Source organism: Dipodomys merriami, unplaced genomic scaffold (assembly GCF_024711535.1).
Source record: "Dipodomys merriami isolate MVZ:Mamm:240054 unplaced genomic scaffold, mDipMer1.0.p SCAF_20, whole genome shotgun sequence".
Classification (NCBI taxonomy): Eukaryota; Metazoa; Chordata; class Mammalia; order Rodentia; family Heteromyidae; genus Dipodomys; species Dipodomys merriami.
This window is the reverse complement of record NW_027203382.1, coordinates 23,977,596-23,996,116: the sequence shown is the minus strand read 5'-3', so window position 1 is coordinate 23,996,116 and position 18,521 is coordinate 23,977,596. Positions and strand designations below refer to the sequence as shown.

General features: G+C 37.7%; 1 protein-coding gene across 2 annotated transcripts in view; it reads left to right on the top strand.

Moving 5' to 3' along the window:
* Aggf1 (angiogenic factor with G-patch and FHA domains 1) overlaps positions 1-13,706 on the top strand; it is a 32,656-nt gene extending 18,950 nt beyond the window's left edge. The window contains exons 9-15 of one of the 2 annotated variants that reach the window (XR_011373745.1): positions 349-450; positions 1,959-2,124; positions 4,590-4,672; positions 7,556-7,683; positions 9,828-9,927; positions 11,240-11,827; positions 12,568-13,706. Coding sequence is in view for 1 of the 2 variants with exons in the window: in XM_070031232.1 (XP_069887333.1) it covers positions 349-450; positions 1,959-2,124; positions 4,590-4,672; positions 7,556-7,683; positions 9,828-9,927; positions 11,240-11,440 (780 nt within the window). In the remaining variant the exon portion in view is untranslated. Of the gene's footprint in view, positions 1-348; positions 451-1,958; positions 2,125-4,589; positions 4,673-7,555; positions 7,684-9,827; positions 9,928-11,239; positions 12,527-12,567 lie in introns of those variants that run through there. The other variant, XM_070031232.1, reaches the window with a different exon arrangement.
* The last annotated feature ends 4,815 nt before the right edge of the window (positions 13,707-18,521 follow it).

The following is an 18,521-nucleotide window of genomic DNA, read 5'->3' as shown; positions in this document are numbered from 1 at the left end:
GCTCAAGTGGTACAATACCTGCCTAACATGCACCAGGCCCTAAGTTCAAGCCTTGGTACTGCCAAAAAATAAATACACATAAAGAATTGGGAAGTGTGGCTCAGATGAACAACATCCTCAGTTTAGTCCCCAGTACTACAAAACATTTTCTTGCTATGGACAATTAACTTTATAGTTGAAAAAGTGTCAATTGTACTAGAGTTTAAACCATTTAAGAAATGGGAATACACAATATGTATTAAATTATTGTCATTTGAATTATGAGACTAAAGTCCACCTCACTATCATAGAAAATGTTATCTGTGGTTTAGAAAAAATATATACTTTATATTGCTTGATTTTTCTAAGTTTCACGCAGAAGTTTATTTCGACCATGACTTACAAAGTTATGTCCTTGTGGATCAAGGCAGTCAAAATGGCACAATTGTTAATGGAAAACAGATTATTCAGGTGAGTGAATATATATTAATTTCCTGTACTTTGTTATTAAAACTAACTGATTTTTTTGTTTGTTTGTTTGGTTTCAGTCCTGGGGCCTAAACTCAGGGTCTGGGTGCTGTCCCTGAGCTTTTTTGATAAAGGGTAGTTCTCTACCACCTTGAGCCACAATTCCACTCTGGCTTTTTGGTATATTTGGAGATAAATGCCTTACAAACTTTCCTGTCTAGACTGGCTTTGAACCACAATTCTCAGATCTCACTCTCATGAGTAGTTAGGATTACAGGTATGAGCCATCAGTGCCTGGCTTAACTAAACTGACTTTTTATGCCATAGTTATTATACCATTTGGTTCAGATCAGAGTTCAAGCTCAAATGTGTTATTTGGCATTTTCAGAAATGGGTAGAAAAAGTATATAATCAGAGGATACTTGGCTGTTGGCTTTTGACTTATAATTGCTTGGCAAGTGCTTTACCACTTAATCCACTCCTGGCCTTTTTGCTTTATTGTTCATACAAAGTCTTAGTGCATTTTGGATTTTCCTACCTATGCCTCCCATGTATCTGCTATTATAGGCATGAGCTAATCATCAGATCTGGTCCATTTGTTGAGTCTCACTATCATTTTGCCTTTGCTGAACCCTGATCCTCCCAATTTCTGCCTCTCCTGTCTCAACCAGTAGTTGGGTATGGTTCATTCTGCTACAGTAAACATAAATATAAAGATGGCAGTGCAGGCTGGCTGAGGCAAAAATGCCAGATCCTATCCCCAAAATGAAGCAAACAGGACAGGAAATACTTGCCTAGCACATGCGAAGCTCTGAGTTGTAACCCCTAGTACCATCCAAAAAAAAAAAAAAAGGAATAAAATTGAATTATGAAGAGGAAAAAAGAATAATGTAATATATTTATCCCTTTCTCTTAACATTTCATCTTTTCTGGGGGTGGGGAGGTCGGTCGTGGGCCTTGAACTCGGCTTGGACACTGTCAGCTCAAGGCGAGGGCTCTACTGCTTGAGTCACAGCGCCATTTCCAGTTTTCTAGTGGTTTATTGGAGATAAGAATCTCACGGACTTTCCTGCCTGGGCTGGCTTTGAACTGCAATCCTCAGATCTCAGCCTCCTGAGTAGCTAGGATTATAGGCGTGAGCCACTGGCAGCCGGCTACATTTCATCTTTTGACTGATGGTTTTGTTTAGTAGTACATCAAAGTTTAGAGTTGAGTGTTGTGTGCAGAGATAAGGAGATTAATGGAGTTTGATAGAGTAAAAATTTTATATATATGTATATTTTAAATGATGGTGGGGTTTGAACCTAGGCACTTGTACATGCTAATAAATGTGAACTGTACACCTGACAGCATCCCTTACCCCTATGTGTCATCCATCAAGTTGAAGTGTGAGCATCTGTGTCTATTTACTAAGAATCATTTCAAATGCTTATTATAATTAGATATTACTGATAGTAGACATAAAGTAGCCATGTGTGACTGTTGTGGGTTTTGAAATTTTTCTCCTCTAGCCCAAAACAAAATCTGATCCTTATGTACTTGAACATGGAGATGAAGTGAAAATCGGAGAAACCGTACTTTCCTTCCATATCCACCCTGGCAGCGAGACCTGTGACGGCTGTGAGCCAGGGCAGGTTAGAGCTCACCTTCGCCTTGATAAGAAAGATGAGTCTTTTGGTATGTGGAATATATTGTTCAATATGGATATGACTCATACCTTTTCAGAATATTAATTTGCTAAGTATACTCAGAATGTGTCAGTTAATAGCTTCATATTGATAGAGATACATAAAGTTCTTAGCTTTATTCATGGTTGACATAGTAATGGGTGTATTTTAGAGAATATTCTCACAAGACTAAAACATAGGCTGGGAAGGTGGCTCAGTGGTAGAGCGCTTGCCTTGCATGCCTGAGGCCCTGGGTTCGATTCCTCAGCACCACATAAGCAAAAAGAAAAAAGCCGGAAGTGGTGCTGTGGCTTAAGTGGTAGAGCGCTGCCTTGAGCTGAAGAGCTGAGGGACAGTGCCCAGGCCCAGAGTTCAGGCCCCATGACTGGACCCCCCCCCTCCAAAAAAAGACTAAAACATACATTATATTTAGAATTCTAGTGTAGCTTAATAGACTAGGTTTGTAGTTGACTTTTATGTGATAATTTGGCTAAGTGATAATGTGACAGAGACTGCTTTCTGACTAGAGAAAAGATACCGTTGAGCTGTTTTTGATGATTTGGTGTCTGCTAAATGACCTTTTGATATCAAATGTGCTTGAAAATTGTTAATTAGAAATTGTGTTTGTGATGGTAGGGGTTGAGCATAGGGCTTAGGATGCACTCTGCCACTAAGCTACACCCTCTGCTGTAAGAGAATAGATGTTAAATTTTCATCATGCAAAAGAATGATAAATGAGGCTCCAGTGGCCTGTAATTTAAGCTACTCTAGAGACTGAGATCTGAGGATCTTGAAATCAGCATGGGCAGGAAAGTCTATAATTAACTAGCAAAAAACTGGAAGTGGAGCTATACTCAAGAGGTAGAGTGCCTGCCTTGGGCACCGAAGCATAAGAATAACATACATGTGCTGAGTTCAAGATAAATGTGAGAGGTGTAATGTAGGTGTTAATTATCTTGATTCAACCATTCCACTGTGTGTGTGTGTGTGTGTGTGTGTATGTGTATACATACACAGGATGTTACAGTTATACAATTGTGTTGTAATTTCATTATAGTAATTATGAATATTGATATAAATGTTATCCAGTATATATAATTTTTGTCTAACCTACAACTAATATAATTATATATAATTACATACTATAAGCAACACTATATATATATATATATATATATATATATATACATATGTATAATTTTTAAAGAAATTACAAATAAAATTGCTTTTTTTTTTTTGAGGTACCAGAGATTGAACTTAGGGTTTCTTATATGCAAAATACTTGGTATATACCTGAGCTACATACCGAGTCCTTTGTCCTATAATATCAACATAGGAAACGGGTCAGGCCATTAAAGGTTATTGGTGATATATCTTCTTTGTTGGTAGTATTAGTATATTGTCTGTATATTCTTTTTATTTTATTTTTTGCCAATCCTGGGGCTTAAACTCAGGGCCTGGGCACTGTTCCTGAGCTTGTTTTGCTCAAGGCAAGCACTCTGCCACTAAACCACATTCCCAGACCATATTCTAATTTTTTAATAGCACTCTAGGGTATTACCAGTGTATTTGGTTCACTCAACAGAAAATTTAAAATAAGATACTTTGAACTAGCAAGAGGCACTCTTTTTAAAATTATTCCATAGCTGGTCGCCGGTGGCTCACACCTATAATCCTAGCCACTCAAGAGGCTGAGGTCTGAGGATCACGGTTCAAAGCCAGCCAGGGCAGGAAAGTCTGTGAGACTTTATCTCCACTGTGGCTCAAGTGGTAGAATGCTTACCTTGAGCTGAAGAGCTCAGCGCTCAGGGACCAGGCTCAGAGTTCAAGCCCCACAACCAAAAAAAAAAACCACATAATTCAAGTTTTTCCTATAAACATGAAGTATGCATGCTTATTTCTTTTCTGGTAACTAATTTGAAAATGAATACATCGTATTATAGTATATAACAATTGTTGAGTTCTATGATGTTTATTTTTATTTTGTGCATACCAACAATTTCTTTGGAAGATTTGCTATTTCACATTTGGTATTCTATTCCAATAATCTTAATGAAAATTTAAGATGTATATTGTTCAATTGTTTGTTTCTTTTTTTTTTTTTTTTCAGTGCTAGTCCTGTAGCTTGAACTCAGGCCGTAGGCAATGTCCTTGAGCTTTTGAGCTCAACACTAGCAGTTTACCACTTGAGCTACAGCTCCACTTCCAGCTTTTTTATTTCTTGGAGCTAGAATCTCACAGACTTTACTGTGCAGGCTGACTTAGAACTGAGATCCTTAGATGTCAGCTTCCTGCATAGTTAGGATTACAGGCACAAACCATGAGTGCCTGGCTTCTATGTCTTTTATCTTCATATTACTGATTTTTGTCTTTCCTTCAAAGTAGTGTTGTCAGATACTGCCGAAATGACAATACTTTCTACAATCTGTCAGATTCAGTGGAATATTTTTATCTAAACCCACTTTTTCCTTTTAGTTGGCCCAGCATTAAGTAAAGAGGAAAAAGAATTAGAAAGAAGAAAAGAATTAAAAAAAATACGAGTAAAATATGGTTTGCAGGTAAGGATGTGTTAAGTATTACTTCATACATTGAATTGTATGTCTTATTTTTAATTAAAATGTCTCCAGATACGTTGGGTACATTATATATAATAAAGGACTACTTACTGTGATTTTGAGATTTATGTAATTTCTATTCTGGTATGGATGTAATATACTAACTAGGTTGATGTAGAAAATTATAATAGCTTATATTTGAGTTGACATTCTGAGCTTCAAAATACTTGCATTTAGATTCTGTAGGGGCTGAGAATGTGGCTCAGTGGTAGAGTGCTTACCTAGCATACATGAGGACCTGGGTTCAATTACTCAGTACCACATACACAGAAAAAGCTGGAAGTGGTGCTGTAGCTCAAGTGGTAGAGTGCTAGCCTTGTGCAAAAGAGGATTAAGGACAGTGTCAAAGATATTACAGAAGATTAATTCTGATATCAAGACTTAAAGTAAACTATAGTGGTCAATCACTGTCATGATTAAGACAATATTGTATGTATTATGTATTATATGAATCCATACAATATAGTATATATGACTAAATTTTCCACAGATGTATAAGGACAGACTGATGGAGAAAGTTGTTTTGTTCTTTTTCAACAAATGATGCCAGAATAATTGGATGGCCTTATGTCAAAGAAAGAAAAGCAAAAGAACAAAAAAGACCTGAAAATATATCATGTGTGTACATATAAAATGTAAAGTTAGCTGGGCACTTGTGGCTTATCCCTGTAATCCTAGCTACTCAGGAGGCTGAGATCTGAGGATGGTGGTTCAAAGCCAGCCTGGGCAGGAAAAGCCATTAAATTCTTATCTCCAAATTCTTATCTCAAAGTGGTAGAATGTTAGCCTTGAGCAAAACTTCTCAGGGACAGTGCCCAGGCCCAGAGTTCAAGCCCCATAACTGACAAAAAACAAAAACAGCACACAAAATAAACTGCTCTTCCAAAGACACTGCTAAGAGATTGAAAAGACAAGCTATAAACTAGGAAAAACACTTGCCACTTATATCTCTGATAAGACTAGAATACATATTTTTTAACTCCAAACTCAGTAATAAGAAAACAGCTTAATTAAAAATAGACTGTCTTGCAGATGGTGAGTACTTGTAGTCCCTCATAGTTTGAGGCTGAGACAGGAGGATTGTTTGAGCAACAACATTAGATGTAGTCTCCAAAAACAGTAACAAAACAAGGCCAGAGATCTGAACCAACACTTTCCCAAAGAAGATGGCAAGTAAAATACCTGAAAGGATGTTTGATAATTATTAGTCTTTAAAGAAATGTGAATTTAAACCAAGTGAATCTGGTGCTAGTGGTTTATACCTTTAATCCTAGCTGCTCAGGAGATTGAGGCTCTTGGTTCAAAACCAGCAGGAAAGCCCATGAGACTTTTATCTCCAGTTAAGTAACCAAAAAAGCCCTAAGTGGAGCTGTGGCTCTAGTGCTAGACTGCTAGCCTTTAGCATAAAAGCTCAGGAACTGTGTCCAGGTCTTGAGTACGTACATGTACACATGTACACACGTACACATGTACACACGTACACACACACGTACACACACTGAGATAGCTTGTTAGAATGGGTCTTGAGTACACACACACACTGAGATAGCCTGTTAGAATGGCCTATAAATTGAATATATCAAATGTTGGAAAAGATGTATAGGTATTGGAACTCATACACTGCTAGTTTAATGTAAAATGGTGTAGTTGCTTTGGAAAAACTTGACAGTTTTTCAAAAATGAAAGGTCACAATATTAAAAAAAAAAAGCTAGAGAGAGTTAATGGTATAATTCAGTGTCCTAATGTGTGTGTGCCTACTAGATGAAGCCCTGGTTTTGATCCTCCTGCAAAGAAAAAGGAGAAAAAGTTAAAGGTACACTTACATGATTCAGTCATTGCACTCAAGTTATTTACCCAAGAAAAAGGTAAGTATATTTTGACACAAAGACTAGCAAACAAATCATCACACCACTTTTGTTTGTAATAACCCCAAAGTGGAAAGCTAATGTCCAAATTAGGTAAACAAACCATATCATCTGTGGTATAATGGTGAAATATTATTTAGCAATAAAAGCAAGAACTGTTGATACAGGCTCCAACCCAGATGAATATCAAAATTAATTATGAATGACTAAAAGTGAAAGACAAGAGACAAAATGAATATACTTAACAGTATGCCACCACCTGTGAACTGTGCTGGTTTTCACCCTGAGTGCATTGAGACAGAACACTCCCACAAATTGGGTATTGCATTAATCTTATATATGAAATTGTATTTAAGTAAAAAGCTTCTATTGTCACAAGGTGAACCGTTGCCTTATTTTTATTTTTTATTTTTTATTTTTTTATTTGCCAGTTGTAGGGCTTGAACTGGGGCCTGGGTGCTGTCCCATAGCTCTTCAGCTCAAGGCTAGCACTCTACCACTTGAGCCACAGCACCACTTCTGGCTTTTATCTGCTTATGTGGTGCTGAGGAATTGAACTCAGGACCTCATGCATGCAAGGCAAGCACTCTACTATTGAGCACCCTCCCAGCCCCTGCCTTCAATAAACTTCAATAAACTATTGAACTAAATGTTTCCCTTCTATGAAATAATATCAAACTTGTGCTTCATTTGACAATAAAACACATAACATTGTTAAAATACAGTGTTTCATTCTGTCATCTTACCATTTATGTATTTGTATAGTACAACTTAATATAAAATTTCAAAAAGGATAGAATGTAAATTACATATTTAATAGAATAGTTGTCATTGTGTCATAGCTTGTTTTTATTTCATGTTTGTAGAGTTCACATGGAACCATATTTAGCAAGTAAGGCAAATGCACAGCAGTTACCTTTATTCATTTCCTTTTCATCTTTTTTATTTGTGTTTATTAAGAACATAGACTATGAAGATGAAAAGGCCTTGAAGAATCCAAAATATAAAGACAGGGCTGGAAAACGCCGGGAGCAGGTGGGAAGTGAAGGGACTTTCCATAGAGATGATGCACCAGCATCTGTTCATTCGTGAGTATGGAGTGGTATTGGCTTGGGACATTCTTTGTTCTGTAGTTCCATGCATAGTATAGTCTGACTTACAAGTCAGTGCGAGGATATTTTCAAACAAGATGGAAGCACTAAATGTATTCTAATATGAGCATCCCATTATACATGTGCACCCATTATATGTATGACTGTCTTTCCTGATATTTGTATGGACTATACTCTCATGTATCTAGAAGCCTGGATTAGTAAAAAATTGGTATTTTGTAATTATTTTAACACTCAAACACTTGTTTTTATTTACTCTGAAATTCTATTTTACTTATTTTCTTTGACTTTTCTCAGTAAAATAAGCTTTGATAAACATGAAAAAATGGTGTTGAGGTTTGTAATGAAAACATTTATGCATTAAATCATATTAGCTCTTATTATTTTCATCCTAGAGTTCTTTTTTAAGTTAAACATTTTTTAATTTAAATCAGTCAGAAATGGTAGTTAAACATTTTGATTAAGTGTTTTTTCAAATCTGTAAGGTGCGTTACTTAGGAAAGAGAGAGAGAGAGAGGAGAGAGAGAGAGAGAGAGAGAGAGAGAGAGTGTGTGTGTGTGTGTGTGTGTGTGTGTGTGTGTGTGTGTCTCTCTCTCTCTCTCTCTCTCTCTCTCTCTCTCTCTCTCTCTCTCTCTCTCTCTCTCTCTCTCCTGGGGCTTGAACTCAAGGCCTGGGTGCTATCCCTGAGTGTTTTTGCACTCTACCACTTGAACCCAGCTCCACTTCTGGGTTTTTATTGGTTAATTGGAGATCAGAGTTTAACAGACTTTCTTGCCCCAGCTGGCTTTGAACTGATTTTCAGATCTCATCTTCCTGAGTAGCTAGGATTATAGGATTGAGCCACCAAAAGAATGGTTACATTGATTATTTTGGAGAGAGGCTCTTTTTTATTCCCAGGCCAACCTGGGATTCAGTCCTTCTTGTGCTTCCCTGTGTTAATGGAGAAGATAGGTACACCCTCTGTGTTCAGCCATTATGCTTTCTCTTAACCAGGATAGCAGATGCAGGGCACCAAGCCCAGTTATTGGATGAGACAGACTTTTTTAAAGCGAGATCTCAGACCTCAAACTATCTACTTACACAGTATCCCACATAGCTAGGATATAGGCACGTGACTCCATTCTCTGCTTATTGATTGTGATGGTATCTTGCTAACTCTGCCTGGGCTGCCCTTGAACCTAATACTCATAGTCTCTGCTTCACAGAGTATCTGGGATTACAGTCATGAGCCATAATAGCTGGCTCTTTTTTTTTTTTTTTGCCGTGCAAGTGATTTTCCCTCAAGGCCTTATAGTTATGCACTTCAGCCCTTTAAATATTTTTTATTGTTGGTGAGCATGAAGAGTAGCCACAGCTCTTCTTTTTTTTTTTTTTTTTTTTTTTGGTGGTGGTGGTGGTGATCATTTTTAGAATAGTTTATTGGAAATAAGAGTCACAGATTCCTGCCTTGGCTGGCTTTAAACTGCCATCCTGTGATCTCAGCCTCCTGAGTAGCTAGGATTACAGGCATGATTTGAAGCCAGCCTGGGCAGGAAAGTCTGTGAGACTTTTTTTTTTTTGGTCCGGTCATGGGGCCTGAACTCTGGGCCTGGGCACTGCCCCTCAGCTCTTCAGCTCAAAGTTCTACCACTTGAGCCACAGTGCCACTTCTGGCTTTTTTCTTTTTGCTTAGTGGTGCTAAGGAATGGAACTCAGGGCCTCAGGCATGCAAGGCAAGCGCTCTACCACTGAGCTACCTTCCCAGCCCCCTGTGAGACTCTTTATCTCCAATAAACCTCCCCTGCCTCCCAAAAAATAAACAGCTTTGTGGCCCAAGTGGTAGTGCCACCCATGAAAAAGCTAAGGGACAGCACCTAGGTCCCTGAGTGAAAAACCTAGTATGGCAGGCATTGCATACACACATAATTGCTAGTAGATTTACTGCAAGAATGGTCTTGTGCATGTCACTTGCCATACATACTTTCTGCTAAGAAAAGAATGTATGTTTAGGAGTAGACTGTGTATTCAACTTTATTAATGCTATATACTTTTTCTATAGTAGTTGTAGCAATTATTTTTACTCATGAAGTATGTGGCCTAAATATCTTGTTATAAATCAGTTATTTTAATTTTTCTTAAAGAGAAATTACTGATAGTAACAAAGGTCGGAAGATGTTGGAGAAGATGGGTTGGAAGAAAGGAGAGGGCCTTGGAAAGGATGGTGGAGGAATGAAAACTCCGGTATGACTTGTATTTTTTTTAATTCATTATTTTCTTACTATGTATGATAATGTACCAGGCAGGCATTGTGAAAAAAGTAGTAGGGGTATATTCTCAAGCAAGAGCAGACACAGTTACTGTCCATATAGCTTTTGAAGTTAGTAAGTGTGCTTTTTTGTTTTAGGAAACCTTCTTAAACTTTTTTTTCCTACAACAAGTTTGGGTTCTTAAATGTTATTTCCTGAGCCAGAGGTTCTGTATTGTATTATCTTTTAGGTGTGTAGGGTTTTTGTCTTGGGGTGCTGGGAATTTTACCCAGTGCCTTGATCACCTAGGCATGTGCTGACTACTGAGCTCCATCCAATCCCTTACAGGTATTTTTATTAGCATCCTTGTTGAACATTGCAGGAACAGTTAAGTTCAAGGAACAGTTAGGTTCAAGAATCAGAGCTGGAAACCCAGGCACTGGTGGCTCACCCCTGTAATCCTAGCTACTCAGGAGGCTGAGATCTGAGGATTGTCAGTCTGAGGATTGCTAGCCCAGGCAGGACAGTCCGTGAGACTCTTATCTCCAATTAACCACCAGAAAACCGAAAGTGGCGCTGTGCCTCAAGTGGTAAAGTGCTAGCTTTGAGCTGAAACGCTCAGGGATAGCGCCCAGGCCCAGAGTTCAAGCCCCACGACCAACATTAAAAAAAAAAAAATGAGAGCGTGCAGCTTGCAATATAGAGAATAGTTTCTGGAAACCAATACAATGATTTAAGTCTATACTCCACAGCTCATAAGATGTTCCGTTATATTCCATGAGAAACCTAATAGAGCATTCCAACCCAAGAAATTTCATTGCAGTGACTTCATACCTAAAGAAATAGATCAGTGTCAGTATAATACCAGTTTTGTTATTCTCATTGAGGCAAGATGGAAGGAACCCATGTTTTCTATAGGTTAGAATATATATGTGGTCTTTTGTGTCTTTAGGACAAGTTTAAACTTCTGTTTTTAATATATGAAAATGGGATTGATAAGGACTGTTTTCAACAGTGTGCCAAAGATACAGTCCATGAGCATGGTGCCTTTCATAAAACACTCTCAGTAAGATTCTCTCCTTGTATAAAGAGTTAGTTGTGTTTAGTGACTGGAAAGACAACGTAGAGAATTGTGTTTAAACTTCATGGAAAATGAGATGCATATCTTTAGTTCATTTGATGGGGTTTTTCCTGTACATCAGTATTTAAGAAGTTGAAGAAATAATAGGTAAGTACTAATTTGGACACGACAAACTTCATTGTGCTAAAATTCTAAAGTAACTTTTCTGCTCCATATTTGGTAACAGATCCAGCTTCAGCTTCGGCGAACACATGCGGGCTTGGGGACAGGCAAACCATCTTCAATTGATGATGTTCATCCTCTCCAAAACAAGAACAAAAAAAACTGGGACAAAGCTCGAGAACGGTTTGCTGAAAATTTCCCAGAAACTAAACCACCAAAAGATGCAACAGGGACCATGCCTTGGGTAAAAGGAACTGTGGAATGAAGGTTTATCATGGAGTATAGTTCACACCTTTAAAAAGTTTGGAAATTTCTATTGCAAAAACTTTTCTCCCCAGGAGTCAGAGAGATGAGGAAATGTATTACAATTAACCTCTCATGATTCAGAAATTTATAATAAAGTATGGTTTGCAGCTTTTAGAAACTCTATTTTTTATTTTGTTTTAAATTTTACTTTCTTTTTTTTGTGCTAGTGTGGAGCTTGAGCTCAGGGCCTCATGCTATCACTTTGGTTTTCATTTAAGGCTGGTGCTTTTCCAATTGAGTCACACCTCCATTTCTTTTTTCTCCAGAAAAGAGTCTCTTGGGCATTTCTTCCCAAGGCTGGCTTCAACTATAATTCTCAGATCTCAGCCTTCTGAGAACTTAGGAGGTGAGTAGCTCACAGGGGTGCCCAGAAAAAACTTTTTAAAATTAATAAATATGAACTGAAGAAGTTATTCACTGAGTAGACTGAAGTTCACAGGGCTTGGTGGAGTTGGTCAAACATTATTTTACCTTGTTATTTACAATACTCTAGACGAATTAGCTATTCAGCAAACTTCCTAGAACCACTAAAGACTTTATGTTTGTCTTTGTCTCCATGCAGTCATTGTTATAAGATGCACAGCAGAAGAAACATCAAAAGTGTATAAAAACTCCTGATTATATATATCTTTGTTTATGCTCAATAGAACTTAGATAAAAATGTGGAGAAAACATGGGTCCTGGTACATAAATTTTATTATCCTTGAAGTAGCTGAAGTAATATTGAAGAACTAATGAACAGATGACATGTAGAAAATTAGTCTTTTATTATTTTCTTCTGTGAAGAATGTTTATTTGTACCACATATTCAGCATTTACATTTGGTCTGTTTCCTAGCTGATGAAATATTTAGACATGAACAACTGAGTACAGTATTTACTTATTTGATGTACTGGCATTTCTAGTTTTGATAAAATACCATTGCGGGCAATGGGCTTGTGCCAGATAGGATTTCTAATGCTAAGGATTTCCTAGCCAAAGTCTCAAAGATATTTATTGAAAAATGTCCTCAATTGCAATAAAATTTTTTTTTTACCATTTAAAAGACTGAGTTTGTTGAACCATGACTTAAATACGTTGTTCTAGTTTGTATTTGCATCCAGGTAGAAGTACACTTTTGATTTGGCAGAGTGATAAGAAGAGTGGCTTTCCAGTCCTGGAGAACAGCATGGCGAATACAGGTGTTGCTGTCTGGCCAGTTACCACTGCGCTTTCATTTCTGCCCAGCTGTTTGCTGGGAAATTATTATTGAAGTTGACTCTGTTCTTTCTCCTCCATCTACTGGTATTTAGAAATGAGAAAAAGAAAATTCTGAAAATGAAAACTGTATAGTAAGGAAGATAACTCAGAAACAAAAGCTACTGGTTAGAATTTCCAGACTACACTGTGTATGAAGTAAGAGAGATGGAGTGGAGAACAAGTGAGTTATGGCTGAAGATGAGATGATGACTTTGCTGTCAGGACCCTGAGGGCTTAAGGTAGGGTAATTAGGTCTATAACTCCTGTTTTGGATAATGCATTTCTCTTCCTGGCCATCTACATAGATGTAAGACTTGGAGGCAGGAGAAATGTCTGTATCATTTCCTCTGAAAAAGCGAACAAAATCATTGATATATGATTTCTAGTGCCCTGAATAGGAACCATATAAGAACTTCAAAGTAGATTTTACTTCGGGCTAGTGTATGACTGTCTACTCATCTAATTTTTATCATTACATTATGGAAAATGGAAAACTTGCTGGGTACCAGTGACTCATGCCTGTAATACTAGCTACTCAGGAGGCTGAGATTTGAGAATCATAGCTAAAAGCCAGTCTGGACAGGAAAGTCTGTGAGACTCTTATCTCCACTTAATCCCCTGAAAACAGAAGTGCTACTCTGGCTCAAAGTGGTAGAGTACTAGCCTTGAGTGAAAAAGCTCAGGGATAGTGCAGCCCTGAGTTTAGGCCCCATGAGCAACCAAAAAAAAAAAGAAAGAAAATGGAAAACTTGAAAACGATGATTAAAAAAATTTGAAACCTGTATAATATTTATATTAGTAAACCCTTTATAAATCCAAAGTTTCAGGACTACAGATATAGCACCTAATGTACTGAATAATGTCTGTAAAATAATAATGTTTATCTGACATGTCCCTATTGAACATCGAATGAGATATGTAACCAGTTTATAACTTGTAAAAGTAGTATGTGAGCTTCTGTTAAGAAGCATAAATGTTTTATACAGTTTGGATTATGCATTAAATGTTTTATCTGTAATATTTTAAATAGCAATTATTCAGTGTAAATTTGCTCATTTAATAAGAGTTTTTAAGTGCTTATTTTAAATAGAGTGAAAAGTTGCTGAATTTTAAGAAAACTGGCATCTTATATTTTTGCCAATATTAGAGATTGGCAAAATTGAAAAAAACCATCCTCATTAAAGCAATAGAAATTCTTTTCTGCTATTAAGTAACTAGGAAAAGTACTCTTAACCTCACAGAAAGGAACTATCTTACTGCTTTTGAAAACAGCCCTGTAATATTTTATTTTTATTCTGTTTCTGAGCTTTGGGAAAATGTAATGGTTTATCTAAATCAAAATCTTCCAGTTTTTCATGCAGATTACTTAGGAACCTGGAGTATTTTCAGAGTAGGTTAAAGAAAATAGACATCTCAAGGGAAAGCAGAAGTGTCACAGATTGTATACAACTTACCAGACAAGCATGTGTGGCATGGCACCAGAGCATGTTTGGACCCAGCCCCTAAAGGTGCTTTGAGGAACATCTGAAAACAGTTTTCTTTACATCTAGTTCTACTATCTTTTTTGTTCTGTAGGATATCATTGACAAGTTCTACTATATTTTTTGTTCTGTAGGATATCACTTACAAGTCTGCACTAAACTTTTAATGTAAAGCATTTCCTTTGTTCCCCCCCCCCCTTTTTTTTAAGACATTCAGGCCAAAATGCACTTTGATTCTTGAAAGTGAGATGATGCCTCTGTATGTGGGTGGGTACAGACATACAAGCGCTTTCTTCTCTATTGCCTACCTGCTTGTCTTAGTGTTGCCTTGTGACCTTGTTAAAATGACTTTCAACATTAGCTATCATAGTCATCTCAGGAAGAATGGAGTTAGAGCATTGTTTGGTGCCACTTCCTATATCCTGAGAAATGTCACCATCTATCAGGTTTCTTAGCCAGAACCACCCAGCATGGCTTTATGAGCAAGGGACTCCACAAAAGCATGCAATAGGATAAGCATGTTGTCATTGGAACACAGTCAGGGTTCAATGGACAAAGCAGAATGAGGACAGCAAATATTTGAATGGGTAACCAAATACCCTAACCTACCAACTGTTGATCCATTCATAGAGGAGGTTGCTTTGATTGTGATGCATCCTTACTGCATTCATACTGTGTATCAATTCTGATGATCAATATAGAGCACCTATAGCCTCATATAGAATATTCTATTACAACTTTTTGTTGATTTGTTTTTGCAGTGCTGCTGATGGAACCCAGAGCCTTGTACATGTTAGGCAGGATCTCTACCACTGATCTATATCTCTATCCCCTAGTTTTTTGAGACAAGATCTTACAAAGTAGGCCAGGCAGGCCTGGAATTTGTAGTCTTCTTTCTCTGCTTCCATAGTGCAGGAATTACTAGTGTGTGACACCATACCTGGCCCGCACTGCTTTCTGATTGTAAAAAAGAAGATTGTAGTATATACAGCAGAATCTTTTTTACTGATTTTTTTTTTTTTTTTTAGCTTTTAAAAATTGTTTTAAAGGTGATGTATAGAGGAGTTACAGTTATATAACTCAGATAATGAGTTCATTTCTTTGGCATAGTGTCACCCCTTCCCTCTCATTTTCATTTAAAAAATGAATGCATATCCATTTTTTAGTAACTCAAGAAATAAGCAGAATTTTACTTCTCATTTTATTATTTTTATATTTGAACATTTTGTTTTGTTTTTGAGATTGGAGGTCCTTAATGTCACTAGATTGACCTTAATTAAACTCTGGCCTCAAGCCGTTTTCTTGAGTAGCTATGACTACTGCATACCACTGTGCCCAGCTCTGCATTTTAACTTTTAAAAAGTAAACTGGTATAATTGGTTAACCCCATTTGTAATGAGTAGGAATTCACCTTTAAATGGGGAAGACATCAGCCTTAACCCCAGACTATTTTGCATGTTTTTTTTTTAATCTATAGCAATAAGAAATCATCGGAAACACACACCACTTTTTAATTTTATTATTACTACTTTTTTTGGTGATCAGTCATGGGTCTTGAACTCAGAGCCTAGGCCTGTCCCTGAGCTTTTTCACGCAAGGCTAGTGGTCTACCACTTTGAGCCATAATGCTACTTCTGATTTTCTGATGGTTAATTGGAAATAAGAATCTCACAGACTTTACTGCCCAGGCTGGCTTTGAACTATGATCCTCAGATCTCAGCCTCTTAAGTAGCTAGGATTACAGGTGTGAACCACCAGCACATAACTTTGTTTTTTCTTTTTTTTAATAATGATGCTAGGAATTGAACTCAGAACCTGGCTCATGTTGGGTAGCACTCTGCCACCAAGCTACACCTGGCCCATAGCTCTTCCTGAAAGATATTTGGCAGAATGGCTCGGCATTATTGGAGGATACCTAATTGAAGAGAGCCGAGGGAGACTAGAGAGAACTCAAGGGTTTGAACTCTGTAGGAATATTTATTGAGCAGCTGTGCTGTGCAGGTCATGGGAAGCAGTAAACCTTTTGTGTTTTTCATAGCAGGCTCTTTATTCATAGAACAAGATTAATTACTTAGGGTTCTCACTAAACACTTGCTGTTGAAGTAGAATGGGCAATGTTTGTTAGGCACAGTGCAAACACGAAACATATATTCTTGTCTGTTAAATAGAAAACTGAAGGTTATGATGCTTATATTTGGTCTGAGGTCTAGCTAGAGGCCTGGCTTATATGAAGCCCTAGGTTCCATTCCTAAGACTGGAAAAAACAAAAAACAAAAACAAGATGGTGAAATGAGAGAGAAGAAAAGGTTTCTTTTTCACTCAAGGTCAAAACACCTATTATCAGAAATCTTAGTTCTCTTTCCCCTGGGATGATTAAGAGCACAAACCAGAGTCTGACTTGGGTTCAAGTTTCAGCTCTACCACTTCTGAGCTGAAGGACCTTCAAACATTTTTCCTTAGGAATTTATTATTAGCATATATTGTACAAAAGAACTAACATCACAAACAAATAATGCACCTGAACTATATATCACTCTTACTCTCTTTCCCTCCCTTAAAAATAATTTTAATGGATTTTATTATTCTATTTTCACACATTCATATAGTGTACTTTGATCAGATTCAGCCCTCCATCACCCTCTCCTTTCATCTTCCCTCATCCATCCAGTCTCCTCTTGCCCTCACCATTCCAGTCCCTTTTGCATTCATGCCACTTTTTAAAAGTCTAGATTTCACATAATGAACATTTATTTGAATGGAACTGCGGAGAAGAATAAATGAGATAAGGCCTGTGTGGTGCTGTATACAGTGTCATGCATAATAAACACTTATTTGTGTCTAGTAACATTATTACTACTACTACTAATACTCTGGATGGAGATGTAGGAAGGGAATCCATGGAGTGGAGGTGGTGGTTACAGATGTGACAGGATTAGAAGTGGGCTAGCAAACCTGTCAGTTTTCATTTCCTAAAGTGATTGAATGTGTGTTCAAATAGACCCAGCTGGGAGCTAGATTTTTCTTAAATACTAAGGAATATGCAGGAATAAAGAGATTAGTAGGTGGGATGGTGAGAAAGAAGATACTGATGGTAATACTCTTCAAATAGGCATGGATTTTATAGGATTTAGAAAAGGAGCTGTTACGAGGTGAGATCTTGCAGGCCAGTCCTAGCTCTCAGGAGTAGGGGATCTATTGAAATTTATATGTAAAAGCATCATTAGCAGACAGCCATGAAATATTTAGTATGAGATTGGCAATGTTGTAAACACAAAGAGTGAACAAAACAGAAGACTGCCTTCACAGAACTGATATTTCATTATAGACAGAATTTAATAGAATGCAGGGGCCAGGCAATAACAAAGGCCTCCAAAGTTCCATAGTGTAGTAATCCCAAATAATGTCTGTTCATCTCTGTTTTAATGTTTAAATACTTGGGGTTTGTGGAAGGAGAACAGATTTTTGTTTTCTGGGATTTGTTATTAATGGTTCTAATCTGTCTTCCAGACCCATTCAATGGAATCTTATAAAGGCTGCCTTCAAAAATTTTTAGTCGGGCTGGGAAGGTGGCTCAGTGGTAGAGCGCTTGCCTTGCATGCCTGAGGCCCTGGGTTCAATTCCTCAGCACCACATAAGCAAAAAGAATAAAGCCAGAAGTGGTGCTGTTGCTCAAGTGGTAGAGCGCTAGCCTTGAGCTGAAACGCTGAAGGACAGCACCCAGGCCCAGAGTTCAGGCCCCGTGATCGGACCCAAAAAAAAATTTTTTTTTTAGTCATTCTTTATGAGAGTTTGGGACAGGTAGACGATGATATAGTCTTAGTGGAGCTACAGTCCCCAGTTTAATGACATCTTGAATTACTTCAGAATTATAGTAACTGTTAGCCGAGATACTTGGGTTTTAGAATTCCAAGTCAGTAGTAATGGAAAATGTGAATGTGAGGGAGGAGGAGTATGAAGAGCATATCCATTTGTGTGTGTGTGGGGGGGGCATCTGTGTGTGCAGGCATGCGCACACGTGCACATGTGCATGGGCTTTGAACTCAGCCTGGGTGCTGTCCCTGAACTTTTGTGATCAAGGTTAGCATTCATCACTTGAGCCACAGTTCCACTTTGGCTTTTGGTGGTTAATTGGAGGTAAGAGTCTTGTAGACCTTCATGCCCAGATTGGTCTTGAGCTAGAACCTCAGATGTCACCCTCTTGAGTAGCCAGGATCACAGGCCAACCCATTTTTGAATGTTGGTGCGCATGGAGACAAACAACATCTCTGCCTACTCAGAAGAGGATTTCTCAGAGGTTCTGAGAAATACAGAGATACTTTT